We start from the raw sequence: 25,770 nt of genomic DNA on the forward strand, positions 1-25,770 counted from the left end.
CGTGCAGATTGTTTCTGCACAGGAATCTGCAGCGTGTATAAAACTCATCGAAGCATGAAAACCGATGTCTCCACATGTGGACTCTGAGCGTGTTTCAGCACGAGTCGTGTGAACGAGACCTAGTGGTATGAGGTGGCAAGCCTCCCCTTTCAGGATGGTGATGTAGAAGGGAGAATGTTACCCGCAAGGCAGACAACACTGGACTCCATACAGTAGTATGCTGTCATACAGGGACAATTATTAGAGGGATGGAACCTATTTGTACGTACAAAGAACAGGGCACCATTGTGTCTAACGCCACAACTGTCCCTTCTCTGGTAACAGGCGCTTTTCATATTGACTGACGGTTGAGGGAAATCCCCCTCCCCCTCTCGCTCCCATTTCCTCAATCCTCACACGCATTTCTCCCGCCTATTACACCACTAGTCCGTACAAGTGTCCCACATCCACAAGATGGCGCCCAGTGAAAGCGCTCCTCCCTCATAAAAAGCCGTCTTCCCATTGGCTGCCCCTACAAATGCCCTACCCTCTTTAATAAAGATCTATTCATATTGGTTGTCTGGTCAGCGCGCCCATAACCGTCTCATCTCTATATGTTCAGGCATTGGTATCCCTCCGCTAAGGTATCGAACTACATTGATCTCTCCGCAGAGAAGTAGTTCCTGCACTAAACTGGCGCCAGCTCCTAGCCAGCATAGAGTAACATACTGAACCGGTTACACAATCCCAGAACAAAGCGCCGGTGGGCGTCACCACGGCTAAGGAGTCTTCCAATACCTTCCAAAGAAAGAGTGGGCGGACTTAGGTGGGGCAAACGTTCAGTTACGGCCCGGCCCGAAAAGGGAGGGACAGCACTGACGTCACCCACACGGCGGCCATTTCTGCAGCACGCAGGAGGAAACGGGTTCTCCATCTTGTAGCAGACGACCGGTGAGGAACAGGCGTCCCTTGGAGCTCTCGGCTTAGCAGGAATTACGTCGTTACGCTCGGATATCGATTGAGGTGAGTTGCTGGGGCGGTGGTAGTGGCTGTTCAGTGCCCTGTGCCCGCTCTACAGAGGTCAGCAGAGACGGAGGCGAGGTGCGACATGGCGGAGGGCCGCGCCTTTGTTCGCTTCCCGCCCTGGAAGCTGGAGATTGTACCGGGGATGGTGTGAGGCGCCGGGGCGCATGTGCGAGGAGGCTATGGGAAGGAGATTGAGGCATATTAATAAATGATGGGAAATACAGATATAGATTCCTTTTCATCGCAAAGCGTTCGTACAAGGACAATGGTCTCTAGTCACATGACTATGATCTTCAGTTCTCATTGGTCCCGTTAGAAGGCAGGGCCAGTAGGGCGCAGATGTAGTGATCTGCTGGCTTTATGATCTATGATCCTGACTTCTATGAGGGGAGATGATTCAGGGAATATGTGATTGTCTTTTGGAGGCGATCAGGAAGGAAATGATTAGTCTCCCCATTGGATCTATGGGTATAGGATTTGAGTCTACAATGTTTGGGACAGGAGCATTTTATATCGGTCTGTTTGCAGGCTCCTATTAAATCATATTTGGAGCTTTTCAGGATCTAGTTGGTTGGGCGACTTCTCCCCTTTTTTTTTTTTTTTTTTTTTTTTTTTTTCCCCTCCTCCAACCTGTGTATGTGGATCTAACTAAAATCGTCTGTAAAGACCTTGTGGAAATGATCATTCGTTACTGTAGTAGTGTACTTTACACAGCAGTGTGCATTGTTCCATAGACAATGCCTCATCAGTAAAAAACGTGGGGTGTGGCTTTTGTAATCCATGTTTGTGCAAGAGGCCTAAGGCTGGCCATACACTATACAATTTTCTGCCCAATTTCCTTTAGATTTACCTTCAACTATGTAGTATAAGAGCCTGCCTAATTGGATACAATTGAGACTGTTTAGGTTTGAACTTGTATGGTTTTTGGTCAATCTAAAGCAAAATTCTCAAAAAAAGTATGTGTGGCCAGCCTAAGCTGTGATGCACATGGCCTTATTTATGGATCTGAAGGCAGCTGCTTTGTTTTGAATGAAGATGTGTGCGCGGATGCGTAGCCGCGTGCCCCGGTCAGGTGTGTGCGGATGCGTAGCTGTGTGTGCGGATGCGTAGCCGCGTGCCCCGGTCAGGCGTGCAACACACAATCCAAAAAAATTGGTGTCTGGACAACTGTATACACATGCCAGTTACAGGTATTGTGCAACTTTGCTCTTTCTGAAGTATTAGGTCATTACACAGGAGCTTTGTTCTACAAGAATCTGTAGGGGTTTTTTTTTAAATAAAAATGTGACTAGCCTAAGAATCCTCATGTTATATTTGTTAATTGAGTCTACAATGTTTGGGCCAGGAGCATTTTATATCGGTCTGTTTGCAGGCTCCTATTAAACCATATATTGTCTATCCATATAATAAGAGCTATTGGCCATGTGACTGCTCTGCATTGTTCTCCCTTTAGAGGTATTGGCTGTTATCTCTGGTGGATAGCCATGTGCTTGCTCTGCATTGTTCTATTGGAGGCTGTCTATGGTGGGTACTTCAGATTCCAAGGTCAGCGTCCTGAGATTGACTACCATCTTAAGCCTAGTCTTGTTAACTCCCAATTTGTTGGGCATATTTTAATGCATGAACATATAGAAAACATATTTTTTTTTGAAATGACGAGGTGCACAGTAACATCACATGGCTGTGGTGTCCTACAAAACCTATGAAAGGTTGAGGCCTTAATACATTAGTGATATCTCCTGCACCCGCTGCCATGTATGGCAATGGATATCGCATTATTCTGTGGTGTCCATTTACTTTCTGCAGTGTTTGTATCCTTTTGGTGTAGCTTAGTTTTTGGCCCCTTAGACCTCAGAGTGGATGTACATTTTTGGTAATTTTATGTTTAAAATCCTGTCTCCCGTAAAGCGCAACAAAATCACATGATTATGCAGCAGGACTAGTGACTCTAGGACAAGGCATGTACTGAGGTGCACAGTGTGTAATCCTGTTAGGGTTCATTAGATCCTGACCAGAGTCGTGCTTTAAGATCATGAGGGGTGATTTACTAAGACTGGAGCAGACAGAATCAGAGCAGGTGTGTATGGCAGCCAATGTCTAGCTTTCGTTTTCAAAATTCTACTACACGCTGAAGTGGAAGCAGATTGGATAATAATGCACAGATCCCTAGTTTTTCTGATCCAGGTTTAGTAATTGTCCCCTTAGTGTACAGGTGACAGCAACTGTCCTGGAAAATCATCCTCCAGGATCAATTCTGTTAAGTCTGGGCATGGGGTGTAATAGTTGGTGGGTTACAGATGCAGGATGATTCCCTGTTGATCATATCTGGAAAGCCTTGTTAGAGTGAATGCAGCCCAAGGCCTTCTACAGATTAGGGAGAATAGATTTGAAGACCATGAAGGTGCTTACAATCATGTTTCGGTTGAGTACAGGGGACGTTTTTTTTTTTTTTTTTCCCCTTTGTTTCCCATAGAAGTTCTCCAGGGTCTAGCTTTACTTGCCTTTACCCCAGGTTCACATCTAAGCGTTTTTCTGTTTTGCAGAAATGCACTACAGTCCATTAACATCATTTCCTATAGGGCACAATGACCTCTCTGTGCTTTTCACCTGATGCATTTTTTGGAAAGGGCCAGGGACTTTTTTTGAATGCAAAAAGTTGCGTTTTTGGCTCTATAGACTTCAATAGAAGCTTTGCAGAAAAGCATGTAGTGTTTGAATTTTATATCTGCCTAGCAACAAGAGAATTTTAAAAACCTGGTGCAGAAATGGATCAAAAGTAAACTGCATAGATGTGAACCAGCCTTTCAGATTTCATGTTTTTCAGTTAAACCCTGAATACAGACTTCTAGTTACTCTAAATGTAGGTAGGCAGTTTGAATACCAGTGTGCCTGAGGCCTTAGAGTATCTGTTACGTCGAAGATTGCCTTTCATATCACGTTTCGTTACATGATCTAAACTGGTTTTGCAGTTGTGCTTTGTCTTGGCCTGTAGACGGTTAGGCAGTCTATATCACTGATAGTCCTAGATCTGTGCGGGTCAGTGCAGCATCTGTGGACTGCAAATTTGTCTTATGAACTGTGTTTTGTGGAATACATAAAGGTCTGTATAGTAGCAGTTTAAACTTCCACGTTACCTTACAAGGCCCCTTGCCGAGTACTGTTCCCAAGTCCCATAATCTGCTTCTATTGTCCCCTGTGTGGGCTGGTGAATTTGCCCAAATGAATTCAGCAGCTGTTAGGTGGGAGGTAGCATTGTTCAGCCCTTTGTCTCTAGTCTGCATTAGAAATGTTGTAAAAAATGTGTATTTTGAGGGCTTGTCATGCAAGTTCTTTGAGCCTTTCCTTGCAGCTTGCTAATTAAGTGTTCCTATAAGATTCATTGAATCCTGTGTGGCTGCACACACCTTGTGCACAGCTGCTTGACTATCAGAAAAGTGGACTGGTTTTCGTACCATCAGTTTTAAATCTCTGCTGTAACAAATATGACTTTCAGTACCAGAGCTTTGGTAGCTCATCCAGTGTATTTAGAGCCAAGGGAATGAGGAGCACATGCATGCTTTCTACACTGGTACTTCTGGTATGGAGGTGCACGTGACTGCCCTCTGCCTCTCATAATGCAGCTTGGTGCTAGACTAATCAACCTTACTGATATCTGGGGCTCCTTTGAGAGGAATACAGAAGTAAAATGCTTTTCCTCTAGCAGAGAGAACCCCTGGCAGATGTCTATTGCATATTTCCCCTCGCCTGCTGAGTTTTCAGGAGAAAGGGAAGTAAAAGTAAAGTTCTCCAATGGGCACTGGATAGCACTAAAAACTTGACCGTAGCACAGCCAAAGCTCATTTGGCTGTACGTCTACTACTGTGACAAGTTTTTCAGCTTAAGACAGGCTAACTTGAGAACTGAGCAATTAGCGATGTCTGATTGCTCAGTTCTCTCTTGGAGCCAGCAGGGGACAGATGCAACATTGCATCAATGTTGCATCCACAAAGGCAAGCATGCTATAAACAAAAAATACTTTGAAAAGTTCTAATATAGTCGCATTTTGTTTATTTATTTCAGGCACTTATATAGTGCCATCAATTTACGTATCGCTTTTACATATATATTGTATATTCACATTAGTCCCTAACCCTCAAGGGGTGTACAATCTAAGGTTCCTAACCTACATTCATACATACACATATTAGGGCCAGTTTAGACAGGAGCCAATTAATCTACCAGCATGTCTTTGGAGTGTTGGAGGAAACCGGAGTACCCGGAGGAAAACCCATGCAGGCACAGGGAGAACATGCAAACTCCAGGCAGGTGGTGTCGTGGTTGGGATTTGAACCAATGACCCTAGTACTGCCAGGCAGAAGTGCTAACCACTGTTGAAAACTAAACCTTTTTGTACTTGAATGAATGTACTAGCTATTTGTCGTATAAGGCCAAATTAAACTTTTTTTTTTTTTTTTTTTTTTTTTATAGGACATCAGCAGTCAAAGAATCCACAAGAAACCTTTTTTTAAAACTATGGACGGAGTACCTGGCAGAAAAGCTTGGGGAATGGCTGGAGGTATGTGCGGTTCTCATGTAGTGTGTATCTGCTGCGAGTGTAAAACTAGAACTTTTCACTGGGCCACCAGATTGATTTAAAAATTGACTGAGCTGGGTGGAAAATTGTCAGCCATTTGTAGATGCTGTGACGCAATATAAACACGGGGTTGTGTTTTTTTTTTGGGGGGGGGGGGGGTGTTGGAGAATCTGTGCAACTCAGTGAGATCTGTGTGTGACTAGCATGATTACTTTTGAACACCAAGGTTATGGGATCGCCGTTTTTGTATTTTTATGCTGGGTTATATACAGTCACTTCAATATCAAATTAAGTGAAAACTTTACATTAAAATTCCAATCTCCCTGCTTGATACATTGTCACTAGTTTAGTGTTACTACAGGTGATCTGGCTTTGCCTCTTATGCTGCAGTCGGTGTATTCAAATTCTATAGGACACAATTGTATCTGGTCTTGGGCTGCTGTTGCTGAAGTAATGGTTCCACGGTTCTGCTTATTGTCCTTTTTCTAAAATGATGCAAGAAGCTCACAATTGATGAAGCCTCAGATAATTTGTCTTTTCTATGAATGATTTCAGGTGCAGTCCGTGAATATGGTCATGGGAGCTATGACCGAAGTATGGACAGCTTTGGCATGGACAGTGGCAGTGACAGGTAAGTGTGGCCCCATATGTAATTATCAGCACTTGTGATTTGCAGGTATACAGATGAGAATTCAGTTAGGTGTTTACCCCAGTTAGCAATGTCCTTTTTAGTTTAGGTGGGTGGGAACATGTAAATCAATCTGGGGTGGTTAGAGATGAATTGTATGATGTAACCGTTTGAAATGGTTTTAATTCATGGACTTGCTTGTACACCATATATTCAGCAATTTTTCAACCAATTTGCTAATTTGGCTACTTTTTGTCCTTTGCCAGATTTGTCACTTAAAGGTATCCATGTTACACAAGAAAAGCAGGCTTTTAGAGCAACTTTGGGTCCAAACTATTTGGCCCCCTAAAACATGTGTGCTCACTTTATATGCCTTATTGGCTTGAGCACTTTACACCTTCCCTGCATCAGTGTAGTGGACTGAGCCTCCTATGGTATACTTTTAAGGGTATGTGGCAAAAGCTCTTCTGAGAGGCATTGTATATGGAGTACCCATGTTCATGGGGTTATGGCCTATTCTGAAAGTGGTTATTGACCAGCTTTTAGGTCAGTTGGTCACTTGAATGCCTTTATCCAAGTTAGATTGTATCAAATATGTAATGAAACTGGTTATACATTTAGTAACTTAAAATAACATGTAGTGTGCCCTAGAGCAGCCTCTTCCCTGTGCAGAGCATTTATTTTGTACTTTTCTGAAACTGTGCTCACTGCAGATCTTTCACAGCCTGTCTTCCAATTCTTCAGTCCCTGTTCTCCTGGCACATGTGAAGCCAGATCTTTGAACTTCAGTTAAGTTGGTCTGCAGGTAACTGGCTGTGGGCCTTGTTACCCTAGAAGTCAATGGCATCAGGGCTGTTTAAGTGCTGATGGGCAAATAACAAAGATTTTTGAATAGGGGATGTGTAAGTACTGTACAGGCCTTCAGTGGATATCTTGGTGGCTCACTTTTCATTTAAGTACAAACTTGGATTACTGAGAAACTGGGGATTGTTTGCATACCTTTACCTAATTTATGTACTCTGATCTCCTGCTAATGGGGAAAGCTCTCACATACAGGGCCAGGATGGCTTTACAAAGCCTGCTCCCAAGCCTAGTTGTGGCCATGTTTTTTTTTTTTTTTTTTTTTTTTTTTTTTTTTTTATATGGGTTATTGTCCAAGATGTTCAGTCAGAGGCAGCCACTCTGCCTGAACAGAAGCAGAATATTCCATATCACAGCTGTTTTATGCTGCTGCCAACTTCAGGGAGTCCAGAGCAGCTGGTAGGGAAGTGTGTTAAGTAGAACTATAGTCAAAACTTGTGTCCATTTTGAATCGAGCCAAGGAGGGTTATGACACTCACTTTTGTCATTTGTGTCCCATATTAGAGCCCCCCCCCCCGGGTCAGCAGAACTAGATTTCCCCTCCATTACTTTTTCTGGGGACAACCAAACATTTTAGCCTTTTTACTTACAATAATGGTAAACAAGACAAAGAGCTAGTCTCCTAACTGGGGCACAGATTGCAATTAACACAGGTATCCTAATCTCCACTTTATCCAAAACTAAAAATTTTTTTGCCTTTTAGTTATACTTTAAATTATTTGTTAGGCTGATTCTCCTTTTAGATCTGCCATAAAGTATGTGATGCAGGGCCAGCCTAAGTTTACACGAACTGAATAGATTTAGGCACGTCCTTATTGCTTAAATTATAAAGTTTGGCAAATCTGGAAGAGAATATGAAAACTAATTGTATAGCGTGTGTGGTCAACTTTAGTGTTAGGGTAGCAAATGTTATGTTAACAAGAGGATGATTTTCTTTGGGTAAATGTAAAATGCAACAGTTGAAGCCGCATGAGTTGGAGAATGACGGGACTTCACTTGTATGCACTCTACATTTACCCAACATTTTAAAGTAGAAGTATGGGATTATTTAAGAACTAAGCATTTAATTTGGATTTGCAGTTTTAAGATAACCTGTGCAACAGATTTCCTAAATTGGTCCTTTCTTTGAAATTGTCCATGTTTTGGCTGTCTTTAATATTACCACAATACTTTTTATTTGCATTGTTTAGATTGTTTCTACTTTTTATTCTGTAAATGCATGTTTATGCTGTCTTATTGCAAGAAAGATGCCTAAAGCACATCTAAAGTTTTTTTGGCTAGAGTACGGAAGGGTTAAACACAAGCTTTCCCCAGTCTGTTCCATTTGAGGGATTTCCTTATTCTGGTCTTTACAGAAATCCTTAATTCCAGTTGTGACCCAAATGGGTGTCTCAAATTAAATTTATTCTTTTGGTCTGGTGACAACTGTAAAACTTAAACCATGGTCACTAAGCCAGAGGGATTAATCCTCCCCATTGGTCCACATAGCAACAAAAACCTGACAGATTTAGCACTTCCACACTCTCCAAAGCTTGAGTATTTGCTTTTAGATGCACTTAATCTTCTTGCAAGAAGTCACTTACATTTCTTCTAAACCAAACATTTATAATGCCACTTAAGTTACCTCTAAAATGATTAAACTGAGCATTAGTGTTTCATGGTAACTTATCAACAAAATTGCTTTGGCTGTCAAAATATGCACTATTAAGTCCATTAATTTCAAAGCTCTTATGATAAAGTATGTACCTAATTTGATATTCCCTTTTTAATTTGCTGACTGTTAGCACACCACTTAATTTTAATGAAGGAATCTTTACCAGTTTTGGTATGAATCATTTTATCAATAACTACCATAAGACAGAGGTTAAGTATTGTATGTCTAAGATTTATTGTAAAGTTGATAAATGTCAACTGATGCTTTTTGTTCTGCTTTGTGTAACTAGTAAGCTTACATTTATTTTTCTCCTCACGTCAATTCTTCCAGGTTTGGACCTTATGAGTCTTTTGACTCCAGGTCTTCTGTGGGTGGGCGAGATCTGTACAGATCTGGCTATGGTTATAATGAATCCGATCAAGGCTACGGAGATAGTTATGATGGCCGATATGACAACCCATACCGGAATAGCGTTGACTCTTTTGATGCTAGAAACCAGGGCGGGTCCAACTGGGATCCGTCTTTCCCACGAGCGAAAGTGAGGACTGGGTTTATGGAGGACAGAGGAAGAGACAATTACTCTTCCTACGGCGGTTTTTCTTCACCCTATATGAAGCCTGCAGCAGTAGGCTCTCGGGGAAGAGGAATGCCTGCTTACCCCGACGGTGCTTTTGGAGGACCAGCAGCAGGCAGAGGCCGTGGCAGAGGAGGAGTAAGTATAGAATCTTTTCAGATTCTTTTTGATAGTCACTTTTAATGATTTCAAGCCCAGAACTTTAAAATGGCACAATGTCCATCTTTATTGCAAATCTGCTTAGAGGCTTGTGTGTACTCCCAGTCTAAAAGCTAACTTTTAAAGAATATGTGCTTTAAAAGTCACAGGGAGTATTTGGTACATTCTTTTCTTGTGAAAGAAAAATTGAAGTACCATATAATTAGCATGCTTTGTGGCCATATATATAGCATGCTTTGTGGCTACAAGGATATCTAGTCTTCCTTGATCTCATAATAGATTAAATAAAAACAAATCTGCAAAAGGTTACACACAGACCTTTTTGAAGTTCTGAGTAGGTTAAAGGTGCAATGTATTATGTGAAACTCTAGCAGACTAGATTGACTTTTGGGGAGTAGCCCAAAACCATATACCTGTTGGGTTAAACACACCCTAGACTGTTAACATGATGTATGTAATTGTTCCCAACATCTAAATACTATCATAGGTCTGGGCTCTGGTTCTAGTGTGTTGGAACTGACTAAATTGGAACATGACATTCCATGGTGCTAGAATGCAAATAATCCTGGGTAAGAAACAGTTTGTGAGATGACAGAATACCCAGACTTTGTCAGATTGTTGTTCTGCATTGGTCAGTGCCAACTATATTGAGGGGGGGGGGGCTTTGGAGTCCTGTTCAGATGTTTGCTTTTATAGGGTTTTGACTTATGGATAGAAACCATATAGATCATGTTAGGCCCTTGCCTAACAGGACTAAGTACCACTGTTGGTACATGTAACTTGTGCCATTGTTGGCACTTTAATTGGCTTAAATGTAGGTTTGTTTTTTTTGTTTTGTTTATTGCAGCTTACCAATTTTTAGATGTGGTGGCTGCATTTAGTCCTTTGAGTCTTTACTTCCTTTTCACCTGGGGATCTAGCCAGCAAATCATCCTGCAGATGTACCTGAGGATTGAGACAAAACAATTGTACTTAAAAGTTGGATCATGAAGCTTGTTAACTTTTTTTTTTTATTGTTTTTTTTTACCAAAAGACTTCAGTTTGTCATATCTGAATCTGAACCCCCCCCCCCCCAAATCTGACAGTGATTTTGTCCAAACTTCTTTCTTGAGTGTAGGCAGTCCAATATAAAGTTACTGGCCAAATCACCAGGTGAAAATAGAGGGGGGAGGGAGCCTAAAAAAAGTTAATGCTGCAAACACATCCAATTGTTAAACTGCAATATATTTGAGTTTAATACAGCTTGAAACAGTATGCTTACATTTTGTAAGGCTTTACATTTTGCATGCTTTTTGGTTTTTTTTCTGTGGGTTTTTTCCTATAAGCTGATGGGGTTTTATTTCTGGTTTTGTTCTTGTAAATGGCAGGAAAGTCCCTTGTGATTTTAGTTAGTTTTAGTTTTGGAAAATGCATTGCACCTTTAATAAACACCTGTAATGTGTCATGTATTTTGTTATATTCTGGGGCATGTTTTGATTTGTAATTACTTTTCTTGGAAATTCTACCTTAATTAAACATAGAATTCCCTTTTACTGTTTTTGAGATGACAAGGCAATATAACCTTCTCAGATACAGTAAGGGATAGTAGAACACAGTTGCTCATGTACTAACTTAATTGCCTGCTTTTCTACAGCTTGCTCGTGGTATGCGCAGGCCTGGTATGGACTATGCCCCCCAGCCTTTGTCTGGTGGAATGGCAAGAGGAATTAAGAGGAAGATGGCTCAGCCATTCAAGGCTCCTGTAGGTTTTGGCAAAAAACCAAAGCTGGCAAAAGCTGGAGCAAACCAAACCACCAAACCTGCTCCTGCACCAGGTATGTGCTTTACTGTATGCATTTTTTTCTTGTATACTTGTCTTGTGAATTGCGTAACCATGCCTTAGGGCTGCTTCACAGTGCATGAAAGGTGTCCCTTGTATTTCCGGCACAAACATGCTACCCTTGCGAGATGTGTGTGGGTGCCATTATTGAAGGCACCTCAAACACATTTTGCAAACAGTGTTTGGCCTTCTAACATGGTACAGTAGCACCATGCATTTTGGTGTTGTGATTTGAGGTTCCTGTGCATTTGGAAACCTTTTCAAATTAATGGGCTGTTAGAACTGAAATGAGCACATTCCATTGTGAATTGTCCCTTAGAACATATATGCAATTTTTTTGTATGTACAGTATGGCATATTACTAGTGGTTTGGGCCATAGTGCTTGAATCTCGGCTGGCAGACTGCATATTCTGATTGCAAAATTATTCTTGTGCAGCAGAGCCAGTTGATCCAGAAGAGGAGGAGAAGCGCCGCACAGAGGCAAGAAGGGAGAAACAGAGGCGTAGAAGAGAGAAGAACAGTGAAAAATACGGAGATGGGTACAGGTCTGCCTTTACTACTTGGGCTACCAGTATTTATTTTAGTGGGGAAAATCTTTTGCAAGTGTAATTCTCCAAGTGACAGTTGCTTTAAAATGCCTGCAGAAGCGAACTCTTCATTCTGCGATGGTGACTGATGCTGTCTCAATTTGCTCTCTTCATGCTGTGGTGTCCAGCAGAACCGTCTGCATCTGATACATCTAGGTGTTTTCTGGAAGCCGTATCTTTTTGAAGAGAACAAAGGAGTTTCACTTGAGGGAATGACTCTTGCGTTTTTCAGTAAATCATGCTACTTTGGATAGCATTGATCACTTTGTAACCATTGGCTTTCGTATGGCACACATGGTTTTAAGCTTTTCCCCTTTAAAATAAATGCTGGCTTTGTAAAAGGGACATAAACACTAGCCATGTTTATTTAACACGACAGGGATAGGATTCTAGTTTGACTTCATTGCCTTAACACTCCAGGTTAGTCTAAGATGCATGTTGGAGCTCTGAGGTCATCTAGACTACTCGCACTATCCTGTATAAGTGTTTTTGTCCCTTTTATCCCTGGTTCATATATATGCATTGCGAAAGCTCTGACTTTGTAGTGTGACTCATGCGTTTGTAATTGGCAGTGCAGTTTTGACTTTTTTTTTTTTTTTTTTCTCTTCACATTCCCATTTTATCTCTATAGTTGCAGGGAAATCTAAACACACAGGCTTTCCCTTCTGACCAGGGCTGTGGAGTCGGTAGATAAATGTTCCGACTCCTCAGTTTTGTGTACCCCCGACTCCTCTGTATTAATATGCGAATGTATTATACATTCCTTGAAGGAAAGAAAGGCAACATACATGTCATTACCACAGGACTACTGGCTCGGAAGCCAACAGTCTACTGTATTGAACAGTTTAAGCAAAAGACAAACACAATGAAAACAGTTTTATTAAAATTTTTTTTATTAAATCAAGTGGCTGGATAGTAGCAGCAGGCATGCTGCGTTCCCTGTAACAGCAGAACACAACACTATGGAAAGTATAAGTATTGCCGCTCCTAATTGTGCGTTGCATGCCATTATAGTGAAGCACATGAAAAGCATGCTTCTTCACGGTCACTTAATGTGTTCGTTGTGCGGTTATGTGAGGCACTGCATGCATTGGTCTTTATTCTTACAGTAGAGAAGTCATTAATTATAACTTTTTGTGAATTGGGACATTTAAACTTGCTTTTCTTTTTTAATTCCAATCTAAATTTAATCGGAGTCGGAGCATTGTTTGCCGACTCCGACTCCAGGTACCCAAAATTGACCCAGACTCCACAGCCCTGCTTCTGACAGTTCCTATTGATCTCGATCAGAGCACATAGAACACAGATTTGCATCGCACAAGACCCTTTTTCAGCAAACTCACTGCAAATCAGCCACACATGTGAACACTCTCCAAAGGAACACATGCAGTTCCCAGAGCCATCTGCTATGCTATGCACAACTTATTACAAATCGCATATATGTAAACCAGGGCAACTAGGCTTGTCTGACAGTCAGGAGCCTGCAGGGGTTGGGATGTTTTAATAGTAGACTTGATGTTTCTTTTGAAAGTCTTCTTTGTAATTGAACAATGTTAACTAATCTCTTATTTTCAGAATGGCCTTTACCTGCTCATTCTGCAAGTTCAGATCATTTGAAGAAAAGGGTATTGAGGATCACTTGGCCAGTGAAGCTCATCAGGAGATGCTTGATCATATCCAAAAACAAACCAAATTTGACAAGCCTGTCATGGAGTTTTTGCATGTAAGTGAATCTTTCCTACAGGGGCTGCAAAGGGAAGGAGTTGTGTCCTGTCCAACCTTTACATAGCAGCAGAACCCCCTGTCTTAACATTTGACCATGAGTCCGGAAGTATTTTGCATAGGAGCCTGCAAAGCATTGCAAATGCAGTCAAAGCATTGCATTCTTATTAGGAAGTGGCACCCTGCCACATCTTCAATATCAGTGTAACCTGGTGTATGGATGTTAACTGAAAAATCATAGCTGTCCTAAAATTGGATCTTTGCCTGCACAGCCTAACTGTATGTAGTCCTATGCTTTTTGTAAAGCACCAAAATAACTGATTTAATAAAGCATTACCTTATCACTCATATTAAATTTATACATTTTTGTATTATCAATATCTCAAATGAGTTTCTCCCTCAAATTTTACCTATATATTTAAACTCCATCACATTGTTCTTTTTAGGAATGCATCGTTAACAAGTATAAGAAAACTGCTGCACGTAAAGCTCAGGCCACCCAGAATCAAACAACAACAACATCACCAACAACTCCAACGCAAACTCCTGCGGAAACTCCAACCCCAACCAATAATCAAAATGAAGCTGCAAAAGCTCCCGAGAAAGATATTATGGAAGGTATGTGGCTGGTATTTTTTCCCGTGTAACAAATACAGCAGACAGTGGTTTTTGTTCATGAATGTATAACTGAATTTGTACCAAAAAAAGCAGAATATTTCTTTGGACCATAATTCTTTTCCTTCAAACAAATTTGTGTTCTATAGCGTCCATTTCTCTGGCACATGTGTACAAACCACATATTGGAGACATGACTGTTACTCCTAGGATTTTGGCCTTTAGGCTAGGTTCATACCCATGCAAGTGGCATTTGAGCAGTGATTGTATTGCGTTTTTGCACCTGCATTTTTTTTTTTTTTTTTATAGTCATTTAAAATGCAGTAAAAACGCAATGCATGCTTTTCTGCAGCATTTCCGTTGAAGTCTATAGAACCAAAAATGCAACATTTTGCATTCAAAAGTCCCTGACCCTTTCCTAAACGCACAGATGTGAACATGTCCAATAGGAAATCATGTTAAATGGTCTGTACTGCATTTCTGCAAAACGCTGCAGAAAACATTTATAGGTGTGAACCTAGGGTAATACATCATTCATAATGGAATGAATGGGGTCTTTTTTTTTTTTTTTTTTTATGGAGATGCTCATGAGATGACCAATGAGCAGGGAAGAAATTGTGGTGTGCAGGATAAATACCAAAACCCCAACCACACACTTTTTGTATAAATTTAGAATTGGTAGATATTCTACATGTTTGTGGTGCAAATCCTAATCTTGAATTCACAATTTAACTTTAAAACTACAATAGTGTACTGTAAAATCTGCCGGTGTCTAATTCACTCTACCCCATCCAGGCTTTTTGCCTTTGTTACAACCCCCCCGCACTTATTACATTCCCATTCCTTTTTTCTGAATATACTTCTTGGTCTACATGCACTAATACTCGCCCATTCATGTTTAATATAAAATTTGGTTTTCTGTGTGTAAAGTCATCCCAAAAAATAACCTGAGATGTAAACCTACAAATTTGAATGCATCTTGCTTTTCTTACCAAAGCCACAATCCCAACAACTAGATGCAGTCAAAATTGTTCACTACTTACTGTCCATAAAGTCCCCACCCTTGGTGCCCAGCCTGAGGGCTGCATGAAGCCATGGTGTGTGGCCCTCAGCAGTTTGTATTGGGAACATTTAGTAGGGTAATGGCACTAGCCTTGCCAGCCTCATGTAACCTGTTCCTAGTTTCATATTGCCTGCAGCATATCACCAGTCAAACTGCAGACCTAAGAGGAAATGAGGGTTAGGCAGCAGTCTTAAGTATTTACATATTAACATTTTTGTGTGGCCCTTTTGTTGTCTGTCAAGATTTTAGGCTCCCTTTAGCTCATAAGTTGATTACCACTAGTCTTTACTCTTCAAATCAATTTTTGACTTCTGTATATGTTGGGAAGATTACTAAAACCTCCAAACTATGAAATAGTTATCTAATGTATTTAATACTTTAGATTACTCCAGTACATAGGGGTGACCGACACTACCAAGTGCAATTCCGTTCCAGACATGCACTGGAAGGAAGAATGTAAATGGTGTTTTGCATAGTGCCAGTATATTTAAATGTAAATTTGTTAATCTAATTGCCATGATTTATGTAAGCTAATGTTTGTCTGGGGTTTTTTTTAGGTGTTACTCCAGATGATCACATGATGAAAGTTGAAACTGTACACTGCAGTGCCTGCAGTGTGTATGTTCCTGCTTTACACAGCTCTGTGCAGCTGCACCTGAAATCTGCTGATCACTCAAAGAGCAAGCTGGTAAGACATACTTTTGTCCAGTTCCCTAGCATCAGTCATGATGAAACTACCACATCTCTGGGCTTAATTTTTAACTTTGTTCAATGCCTAGCACAATATCTGATTCATAATCTGACATTTGGGTATGCATCCTAGCTACAACTTGTAGCCCAATGCAAAGATGAAAAATGAGATGGCTGAATAGTTTTGTAGTTCCTTTCATCATTTTTAGTGCAGTGCTTGTCAGGAATTTTTGCTGAAATGCTATTTTTTTTATTCTGCTTTTGCAGTAGTACACATTTTGTGCTTTTTACAGGTCCATACAAAGTGTTCTCAATTGGCTGACTGAAAATGATTAACTTTTGTGTACCTATCTTTCCTCAACCGTTTTAAGGCAAAGTAAATTGAAGGGCTCCCTCTAGCGGCTTATATAGAGAATAAAAACTGGTTAAAATGTGAACATAGTCAGTTGATGTAAACACTGGCTTATAGTTAAGCAGGACCTTGCTATGCATTTTAAACCTTAAATCCAAATTATATACAATATGTAATGGCTGAGGTCCTCTAAGTAAATGGTGTGTAGTTTAATGGCTTTTAACAGCCTGTATATATTTCTGCAATTTCCTTCCCAATTTTTTTTGTCTCAATCTAGTGAAGCTGTGCTAGACTTTGACTATATACATAACCATGTGTCCTGGACAGTTGACTTTTTTTTATCAGCTTTTTTTTTTTTTTTTTCTAGAACTTTACAACCCCCTAAACATATTCTGAAAGCACAGGCTCTAGAGGATAAAGTGGTGGCTGTTGCAGCTGTCACACACTATTAGCATATTAGTAAACAAACTCATTTGATAAAGTTCAGTTTCTACCTGAAAATGTGCAATACTAAATGTTTTGTAAAATCTAAAAATGTTGTGCCACGTAAATACCAAACAGAATGAAATTTGACATGCCTCTGAAATGGTGACAAACTACAGTACCTGACATTAGCCATAGGTGATGCTTTAAGCCCTTTGCAGGTTATCAGTTTAGAGTTAAATGAGCTCTGGTGCTAGAATTGCTCACTGTCAATATCTCATGTGTTGTGCAGTTGATGTTTACATATCCGTACGGGACCTGTTTGCCTGAGCATGGGGTTTGGGGGTGCTTAAATTTTTTTAAAAATCTTATTCTTTCATTAATTGACGGACACAGCGTCCTCCATTCTCTACCTTTAGGGTTGTACAACCACCTACAGGAGTAGGACATTAGGTGAAGAAACTTTGCACTGCCTATGGGCAGTCCTGGCTGATATAAACCCCCCTCTCTGCATAGGCATTCCAGTGTTTGTGTGGGGTTCCCCCCCCCCCCCCCGAGAGAACAGTCAGGCTAAATATAGATCCAGTGGTCACCCCAGCCTGGTCAGCAAGAGTGTGCAGATCCTAGCCAAGCACTGGGTGGACCACCAGGGTGGCAGTCAAGCTTTCCAGTGGTGCATATGACCTGGCTCTGAACATCTGCGTTGCAGTGCTACCTTGGCCAACAAGGTGGGCAGTCATTTACCAGCATGCAAAGTGGTCCCTGCTTCCAGAAAAGTCATCAGATTTCCTTCTGGTGTGCCCTCCAGATGTGGATCTCCTGTCATTTTGGTTCAACAGGAAGGTGCTGAGATTCATGGCTAGGATGAGGGACCTGCTTGCAGATGCTGTGGATGCTCTGCTGGCTTCATGGAGCCAGTATCTGCTTCTCAATTCATTTTTTTTTTTTTTTTTTTTCCTGCCAAGTTTCTACCCTGGTGTCTGCAAAGGATAGAGGCCAAAGGCATTCTGGTCATCTTGGTTCTGGATTGGCCTTGGTATGCCAACATAGTGCGGCTGGTTGTGGACATTCCTTGGCGTCTACCGCTCAGGGCAGACCTGTCCCAAGGTCTGTTTTTCTTTTCCCCATCCCGCTTTATGGCCACTGCCTATTAAAAGACCAGTTCTGAGAGACTGGTCTCAGTTGGTGATTCCTGCCATGTTGAAGACACTGAAATTTACTTCCAGGAAGATATACCATTGCACCTGGAAGGCATATATTTTCAGGTGTGACACTGCAGGGGTTTATACTCTGTTGTTCGGTGGCTAGAATTGTCTTTTCTGCAACAAGGTGTTAAGCTGGCGCTAAGTACCATAAAGGGCCAGGTTTCTACTCTGGCGGTTTTTTTTTTTTTCTCCCATTCTAGCCCTAAGTTGGGCAGCTCTAGAGCCGGTCAGATCACTTTTACTTGAAAACCAGTCCCTGGCTCTAAAATGGACACGAACATAGCTGCAACCATGATCCTACTCTAACTGCTTCTTGCCCAGGGGGTGTGTATGTATCCTGGATGGAAAGTGGTTAAAAGGCTACATGCATATTTTATCCTTCTGCAAGTACACAAAGACAAGCAAATAAGTTCATTCAGGTTTACAAATGTAGTTTGCAACTGATATTCACATTTAAAACGTTTCTGCTCCTCCCCAGGCTTACAAAGATCAGATAAAGAGAGAAAGCATCTTGACTGCAACAAGCATATTGAACAACCCACTTGTAAAGGCAAGATATGAACTCTATTTGAAGGTAAGTTAACATTTCTAGAGACACTTATGTCTGTGCTACATTTGAAAGTTTGGAAAAGGCAGCGCAACTTTATTTGTGTGCAGCCTGCCATCTAATGCACCAGTAAACATGCCCTTTTTAGCAAATCTGCCCACCAAACCCCATGGTACCATGCTGTGTTGCCTTTGGGGTAAATGCATGTCGCATTCAAATGTTAAGTTACACACAGACTTTAAGTCTGCATGGTAACTTGGGCTTGAGGCAAGAATCTTTGCTCTCATAGGTATATTGCATAGTATAACAATTAAGTTCTATGTAACAAACATGCTTGCCCAGCTACAGGTAAAACATTTGCCAAAGCCATTTTTTTTTTTTTTCAGATATTTCATATTTGTGGCTGGTTATGGGGAAAGCAAAGGGGGGGTGTCGGTACAGCTGAAGCTACAAAATGGGTTGTCTGAAGTTTCCTGCGACTTCCTGCTGCCACCCAGTCATCTCCAGAGTATTACCAATGGGGGGAGAGACTTCTGTATAAACACAGATCTCTCCTGTCAGCTCCGGCACACTGCTTTTGCCTTACAAAGCAGTGTGCAGCATGCAGTTAACCCTTTGATTGCCCCACATGTTAACCCCTTCCTGCCCAGTGCCATTAGTACAGTTGTCATGTGTGGTTTTTTTTTTTTTTTTTTTTTTTTTTAATAGCACTGATCACTATTGGTAGGACTGTCACTGACATCCCCAGTGACACCGTTTTTGTCAGTCTTGTTTTTATAGCACAAATGCAGAGATGATCAATTGCCACCCAAAGAGCTTTGGGGGGGCATAAACTTCATTTTGGGTGTGTTGCATGACTGTGCAATTGCCAGTTGGTTTAAAGTAATTTCTGAAATGTTTTCAAGAACCTAATTCAATCTTCTATACCTCCCTGGTGCTTGTTTGGGGCTAGGATGCTTGGGGGTGCCTTGTGATATAGTGGCAGCTGGGTGGCTTAGAAACAACTGTGCCAAATAAGATCAGGTAAAACTGACTCTCCTATGAAAAACATGCCATCAATGTTCTATAACCGTCCCAATTTTTTTTTATTTTATTTTTTTTTAATCCTGAAGGGTGAAAATCCATTTGAAACTCATGTTGAAGAAGCTGCTCAAGAAACGGTTACTGAGGATGCTGAAGCTGCTGCTACTGTACCAGAGAGTGATGCAGCCAACACTGGGGAAGCTGCAGCAGACAATGAAGAAGACTTCACTGCTGATCCATTGACCTCAACTGATGAAAATTAGATACATTTACATATCAATTTGCAGACCTTAGATCCATCCTTTTTAAACTGTTGTGCCATCCTCTCTCAATCTATGCTCCTGGGGAAACCATTTGAAAGTTCTGTTTTGAAAAACGCTTTCTTTATGTATTTTTCTTTGCATATTCATAACATTTATTTTGTGATTTTTAGCTGTTGGGTTTATCAGGGCAAACTGATAAAATGCCATTTTATTTTCTGTCACCATGCTAGGTCCTAGTATTTTAACCTGAAAATGCTGTGAAGTCTTGGAATGTATTTGTATAATGTTGGACAGAGTTAGTGTTTATTGTAGTTTGTGACACCAAGTAACGTGGCAGTGTAAGCTTATTTTTTTTTTTACTTTTCTATTTTGGTTGCTACTTAGATGGCCGTGTCTCAAAGATAACAAATAAATCTAAACTCGAACTGTTTGCTGGCTTAATTCTTAAAGGGTGTGAAATCACTGCATACCAGAATATTATGGCAATACATGTGTTTTGACCATCCCCCCAGTATAGACCTACTTGAAAATGATCCTTTTTAATGTCTACTTAGATTCCATGCATGCTTTGCAGTTTTTCCAGTCGTGTTTTTTTCAACTTTTGGATTTCCAAGGACTACATATTCCATAGTACCTTGCTGGCTGCAAGCAGTGAATCCTCTATGGATTCTGCCTGTAACTTCTGATGTCAGCAACTCTGTATTTCAGATGGCAGACTCTGAATTCTGTGACTAATCACAGGCACTTTGAATGTGAAGAAACATTTACTACTTTGAATTCCCAACACAAAGTAAGCTTACAAACTTTGAGATCGTCGGATTAAGGCCCATTGCACATGGGCCAGACTGCCAGGAGTCCACTTGCTCGAGGGAATTAATCTAAGCAGGCAGATGGTTGGTCCACTCCTTTTTTTACATGGAGCTGATACAGACATGGTCCCACTCTCCTCTATGGGAGGCTGGATGTAAACAGATCGCTTGTCTGTTTACAGCTGACTGGCATCTGATCTGCTAGATGGAAATGGATCTCCATACATTTGGGTGTCTGTACACGTCTACTTTTACACCCACTAATCCAGAAGAGGGTCTGAGTCTGCCTGAAATGGACAGGTAGACCCGATTTTTTTTTTTTTTGGTCTGCTCATGTGAAAGGGGACCCAAATAAGTAGGCTAGAAGAATTTGAAATACAATGTTGAAATGGACACATGGGAGATGTGTCAACATGGTAGAATGTTTTCACCTCCCTTACAAACAGTTGGCAATAGAAGTATAGCTGAACTGGATAACTTTGCTAAAGCTGTAGCAACAGATGCAAATATTGACTGCACTTAACTGGTCTGGACTGGCTTTTTACAATGGTGGTACATGCCTGTGCATTGTAAGTGCAGCTGCTGGTCTCCACCATGGGTGCACATGACAATGTATAGGAGCACAGTTAGGAGACAGTCGGCACGATGTCTGAACAATGACCTTTTTTGTTTTGGCGTAATCTGTTACTTTTTGTAACTTCACAATAGTTTGGAAGGTACTTTGGGCTCTTCATCCTGCCCTTTTGCCACTAGGACTTTGATACACGACAGTCTCAATCCAGATTGCTGTGTACACCTCAGACAAGTTTACACCCAGTCCTAACCCTTCATTAAAGCCCTGTAGCTGATGGCAGCTGCAGAAGTTTAGGTGAACTGCTGAAGGCTTATTATGATACAGGATTTATTTAGCACCAACAGTTTGCTCAGCGCTTTTCAATATAACAGGAGAGACAAAGCAACAATACAGTTCAGTACAAGTGGGATAGGAGGGCCCTGCTCCTTGGAGCTTATGAAACATTTCTCTGACCATGCCTTCTTTGTGCCCTATTTTAGGCTTATTGAAACATGTAGATACAATATTTGATTTGGGGTTACCATTACACCCAATAGTACCTTTTCCCCTTCCAGTCTTTCAGGACTGCACCTTTTTGAGAGACTTTGGCTCTTCCCCACCTGAGGAAACCACCCAGATTAAAAGCACACTGACCTCACTAATTGTGTTACCTCTGGTGGGGAGATGCTGTCTCGGAAGCTCCTCCAGGTTGCACAAGGGGTGTACCTAATCTGTCTTTCTCCAGCATCCACTGGGGGAGGATCGGGGATCCACTTTTCCTTTCCCATGGGAACCTAGGGAGATGTACCGCTCCCTCACAATGTGCCAGCAAATGGATCTGCCTGGGCTGGGTGATGTCAATTCCAGTGGAGGGGCAGGACTTCCAGCCTTATCCCTTGAAACATGGACTGGAGTGTGGCTGGTGCAGAGGGCTGTGTCCAGCAGAGGCAGGCTATGCAGGACCTCAAAGCAGACCACCACCTTGGACCATGTCTGGAACAGGTGGCAGGACCAAATAATGCTGGCACCAGCCAGTCTCAAGTGGCTCAAAGGAGGTCCCCATCTGATTGGCCCCTAGCTCCAGGGGTGTCCTCAGCTCTCCTGGTGTTTGGAGGGACTAGGGGAGGGGGTCTTGGCTTGGAAGATTCCCACACCCTGCCAGAGGCCATGGGGTGGCAGCCTCGTCTATTAATGGCAGCCCCGTTTCTGTGCTATTTTCAGGCGAAAGCCAGGGTGAATCAACATCACGGGGCCAAAAAGTGTCCCTCATGCAGGGTAATCTTCAAAAATTCCTGGATCAAGGTGATGTGTGGGGAGCTGGTCAAGTCAGGGAACTGAGAGCTACTTTTTTTGATTCCTTTTTAGGTATCTGATCAAGAATTTCTCTGTTCCAGGCATAGCTCACTCCTCTCCCCCCAAAGTAATCGAGCGTTCCCCAGCAACCAGTAGGGAGGTGGGGTGTCTGAGAACAGAGTTGGAGGGGGATCCATCCCCAGACTCGGCTTCCCAGGCAGACTGAATGGGAGGGACCCTTGAGTGAATTCAGAGGTGCCTCTAGATATGTTGTCTGTGGAGGAGGTTGATGGCTTGCTGGGAGCCATTTATGCCACCTTGGGGATTAGAAGATAGGAATCCTCTCGTGTATGATCAGATGTATTGGTATGGAGTAACACAAGCATAGTCTTCCCAGTCCACAAGGTGGTAATAGAATTTATAAAGAGGGAGTGTCAGGATCTGGAGAGAGCCTTTCTTTGCTAAATCTCTCAAATGCAGATTCCCGTTTGGCAAGGATTTGTCCGCAGTTTGGAATAAAAGCCCCAAGCTGGATGCGGCATTCTCACGGGTAGCCAGGAAAATGTATCTTGCCCTTTAGGACATGGGGGTCTTATCTGACACCATGGACAGAAGGGTGGATTTCCTTCTTAAAAAGTCCTGGGATTCCACACTATCCAACCTAAAACCTGCCATGGCCACTACAGTGGTAACTTGGAACATGGAATACTGGCTCACACAGCTACAGGCCCATATTGTGGCAGGATCCCCAAAGGACAAGATATTAGCATCCTGCCAGACCTTACTACAGGGGGTGGGCTATATTGCAGACACCTCAACGGAGTCAGTAAGGAGGTCAGCGGCCCTAACTCAGCCAGCAGAATCATCTGGGCTTAAGACATGGCAGGGGGACACCGCCTCCAAGGTTAAACTCTGGCATCCCATTCACGGGACCTTCTTTTTTGGTCCGGGTCCTGAGACGGTGCTGGATCTCGCTGCAGAAAATAGAGGCCTTTTCAGAAAAAGCTCCTGGGGGCAATTTAGTCCGAAGCAGGTACAGGTCATTAGGCCAGAGGTACAGAAAAGGCCCTGGGGGCAAAAAGGAAGGGGCAGGGGAGGAGGGATTCTCCATCCTGAGCAGTTCCAAAAATCGCAATGGTGGTGTTCCCCCTGGTGGGAGGAAGATTGGGGGTCTTTCACAATGGGAAGCGGTGTCATCCAGTCCCTTTGTCCCGAGAATAGGGTACCACCTGGAATTTCGGACACCGCCACCACAGAGGTTGTTAGTGACGGAGCTCCCAAGATGTGCAGAGAAGGCCTCGGGCTTGCTCTATTCATTGCAGGAGTTGGGAGAGCAGAGGGTCGTTGTCAGGGTCCCCTCCGCAGAGATTGGCGAGGGTTTTTATTCCCACGTCTTTGTGGTCAGAAGGCCCTCAGGGAAGTATAGACTCATGAACCTCAGGCTCTTGAACGAGACCATAAAATATAAGATTCCGTATGCATTCAATTTTTCGGTCAGGTCTCTCCCCCACATCTGCTTTCTGGTCACAATAGACCTAAGGGACACCTACCTACATGTACCAATTGCAGATGTCTTTCAGAAATTCCTCAGGTTGGCAGTACGGGGCCCTAGGGGAATCCACCTTTGGCTTTGGCTGTGCCTTGGCCTTTAGGCTTTCCTCCTCGCCCAGGATTTTCACCAAAATCATGGCCCAGGCCCTGTTGTCACTTCGTCTAAGGGGAGTCTCGCTGGTGGACTTACCTGGACGATCTAATATTTGCAGACTCAGAGAAACAGCTGACATGGTACATAACCTTGGTGATGAGACACCTGGAGAGTTTAGGCTGGCTAATAAACTTAGCCAAGTCAAATTTGGTCCCGGCCCAAAGGATGGTGTACCTGGGCTACGAGCTGGATTCCAACCTTCAGAAAACCTTCCTACCCCAGGAGAAAATTCTAAAGTTGGACAGGAGAATCAGGCCGTGTCCCTAAAAGAGTCCATGTCAGTGTTGGGCTTGCTAACCTTGTCCATCCCGGCGCTACATTGGGCAGGTTTGCATTTGCGACCCCCCCCCCCCCCCATTCTGTTCACTCTGGATGTCTGGGATTGCTGGCAGGAGTCTTTGGACTCCTTGGTACAGGTACCCCCCAGTTGAAGAGAACCCTCTGGTGGTGGAGGAGGTCAGCCAACATGGCTCAAGGCCTGTTATGGGTTTTACCCATCTCCAGGAAAGTTGCAATGGATGCGAGCGCCAGCGGCTGGGGAGTGCACCTAGAGGGGTCCGTGGTGCATGGTTTTTGGCTACCAGAAGCCAAGAACTATGCTCAGAGGGACAGATCCTTGAACTGGAAAGAACTCAAAGCTGTATCACGGGCCCTTGTGGCCTTCCGGGAGCAGCTGCATGCAGGCGCTCTCAGACAACTCCGTACGTCAACAGACAGGGAGGGACTCGAAGCAAAACTGTGGTCCCTGGCCTCAGAACTACTCACCTGGGCCGAGACCAATGTAGCCTCCCTATCCACCATCCACCTGAAGGGGGATTTGAACCAAGTGGCAGACCTCAGCAGCAGGCAGTTGAGGGAATCCGAATGGGTGCTCAGTTGGGAGATCTATCAAGCCATCATAAAGGAGTGGGGAGCTCCGTCCATAGACCTTTTTGCGTCGGGCCAGAATGCTAAAGTCCCGGTTCTCTTCTCCCTACCGTTGGGACGGGCGGTGGCGGTGGATTCACTAGCACAGCAGTGGGACCCCAGTCTCCTTATTCAGCAGTTCTGAGGAAATTCAGGTTCAAGTGAACTTCCCTGATCCTGATAGGCCCGCACTGGCCCAGACGGGCTTGGTTTTCGACCCTGGCAGCCCTGGCTTTTTACCGTCCTTGGATATTGCCGTGCCGAAAGGACCTACTTTCTTAGGGTCCGGTCCTTTGTCCCCAGGTAAACAGATGGAACCTAGCCGCCTGGTTTCTGAGGAACAGTTGCTGAGGAGCAAAGGGTTTTCTGCTAGGGTAGTATCCATCCTCCTAAATAGTAGAAAAGAGACTCGTTCAATCTACCTTAAGGCCTGGAAACTCTTTAACAGATAGTGTGCCCAGACTTCCTCGGAAGTATGTAGCTGAATTTCAGTCCTGGAATCCTTGTAGGGGCTGACAAGGGGCTAGCGGTGAGTATGCTAAAAGGCAAAGACTTGACTCTTAGCGTATTTCTCCAGCCTCCTTTAGCCAGGGATGAGTTTGTGGCGAGATTTTTTAAGTCCTAGACCAGACAAAAGCCAGTAAGAGAAAGGCCCTTTCCAAAGTGGAACCTGACGACTGCTGACAGGCCCCCCGTTTGAACCTCTGGATTCAAGATCCCTCAAAATCCTGACCCTCAAG

The 25,770-nt window shown here is 42.8% G+C and overlaps 1 protein-coding gene across 2 annotated transcripts; it reads left to right on the top strand.

Moving 5' to 3' along the window:
* Window positions 1–845: 845 nt before the first annotated feature.
* Window positions 846–20,194, top strand: ZNF326 (zinc finger protein 326). 2 transcript variants are annotated; one of them, XM_089668912.1, is made up of 11 exons: window positions 846–1,002; window positions 5,473–5,560; window positions 6,134–6,209; window positions 9,052–9,433; window positions 11,088–11,268; window positions 11,711–11,813; window positions 13,437–13,584; window positions 14,030–14,201; window positions 15,819–15,949; window positions 18,410–18,505; window positions 19,591–20,194. In XM_089668912.1, the coding sequence occupies exons 2-11, from the start codon at window positions 5,518–5,520 to the stop codon at window positions 19,762–19,764; spliced, it is 1,506 nt and encodes a 501-aa protein (XP_089525038.1). In that variant the 5' UTR covers window positions 846–1,002; window positions 5,473–5,517; the 3' UTR covers window positions 19,765–20,194. The 2 variants fall into 2 exon arrangements, with proteins under 2 accessions (XP_089525038.1, XP_089525039.1); XM_089668913.1 differs by having other exon boundaries at window positions 11,714–11,813.
* The last annotated feature ends 5,576 nt before the right edge of the window (window positions 20,195–25,770 follow it).

This window comes from Staurois parvus, unplaced genomic scaffold (assembly GCF_062004578.1).
Source record: "Staurois parvus isolate SC_StPar_1 unplaced genomic scaffold, SC_StPar_1.0 ptg000066l, whole genome shotgun sequence".
In the NCBI taxonomy this organism is placed as follows: Eukaryota; Metazoa; Chordata; class Amphibia; order Anura; family Ranidae; genus Staurois; species Staurois parvus.

Coding starts and splice junctions, on each gene's coding strand:
- ZNF326 (XM_089668912.1), top strand. CDS start 5,518: ATGGACGGAGTACCTGGCAGAAAAGCTTGGGGAATGGCTGGAG. Junction 6,210..9,051: donor ATGGACAGTGGCAGTGACAG/GTAAGTGTGGCC, acceptor CAATTCTTCCAG/GTTTGGACCTTATGAGTCTT. Junction 11,814..13,436: donor AGTGAAAAATACGGAGATGG/GTACAGGTCTGC, acceptor TCTTATTTTCAG/AATGGCCTTTACCTGCTCAT.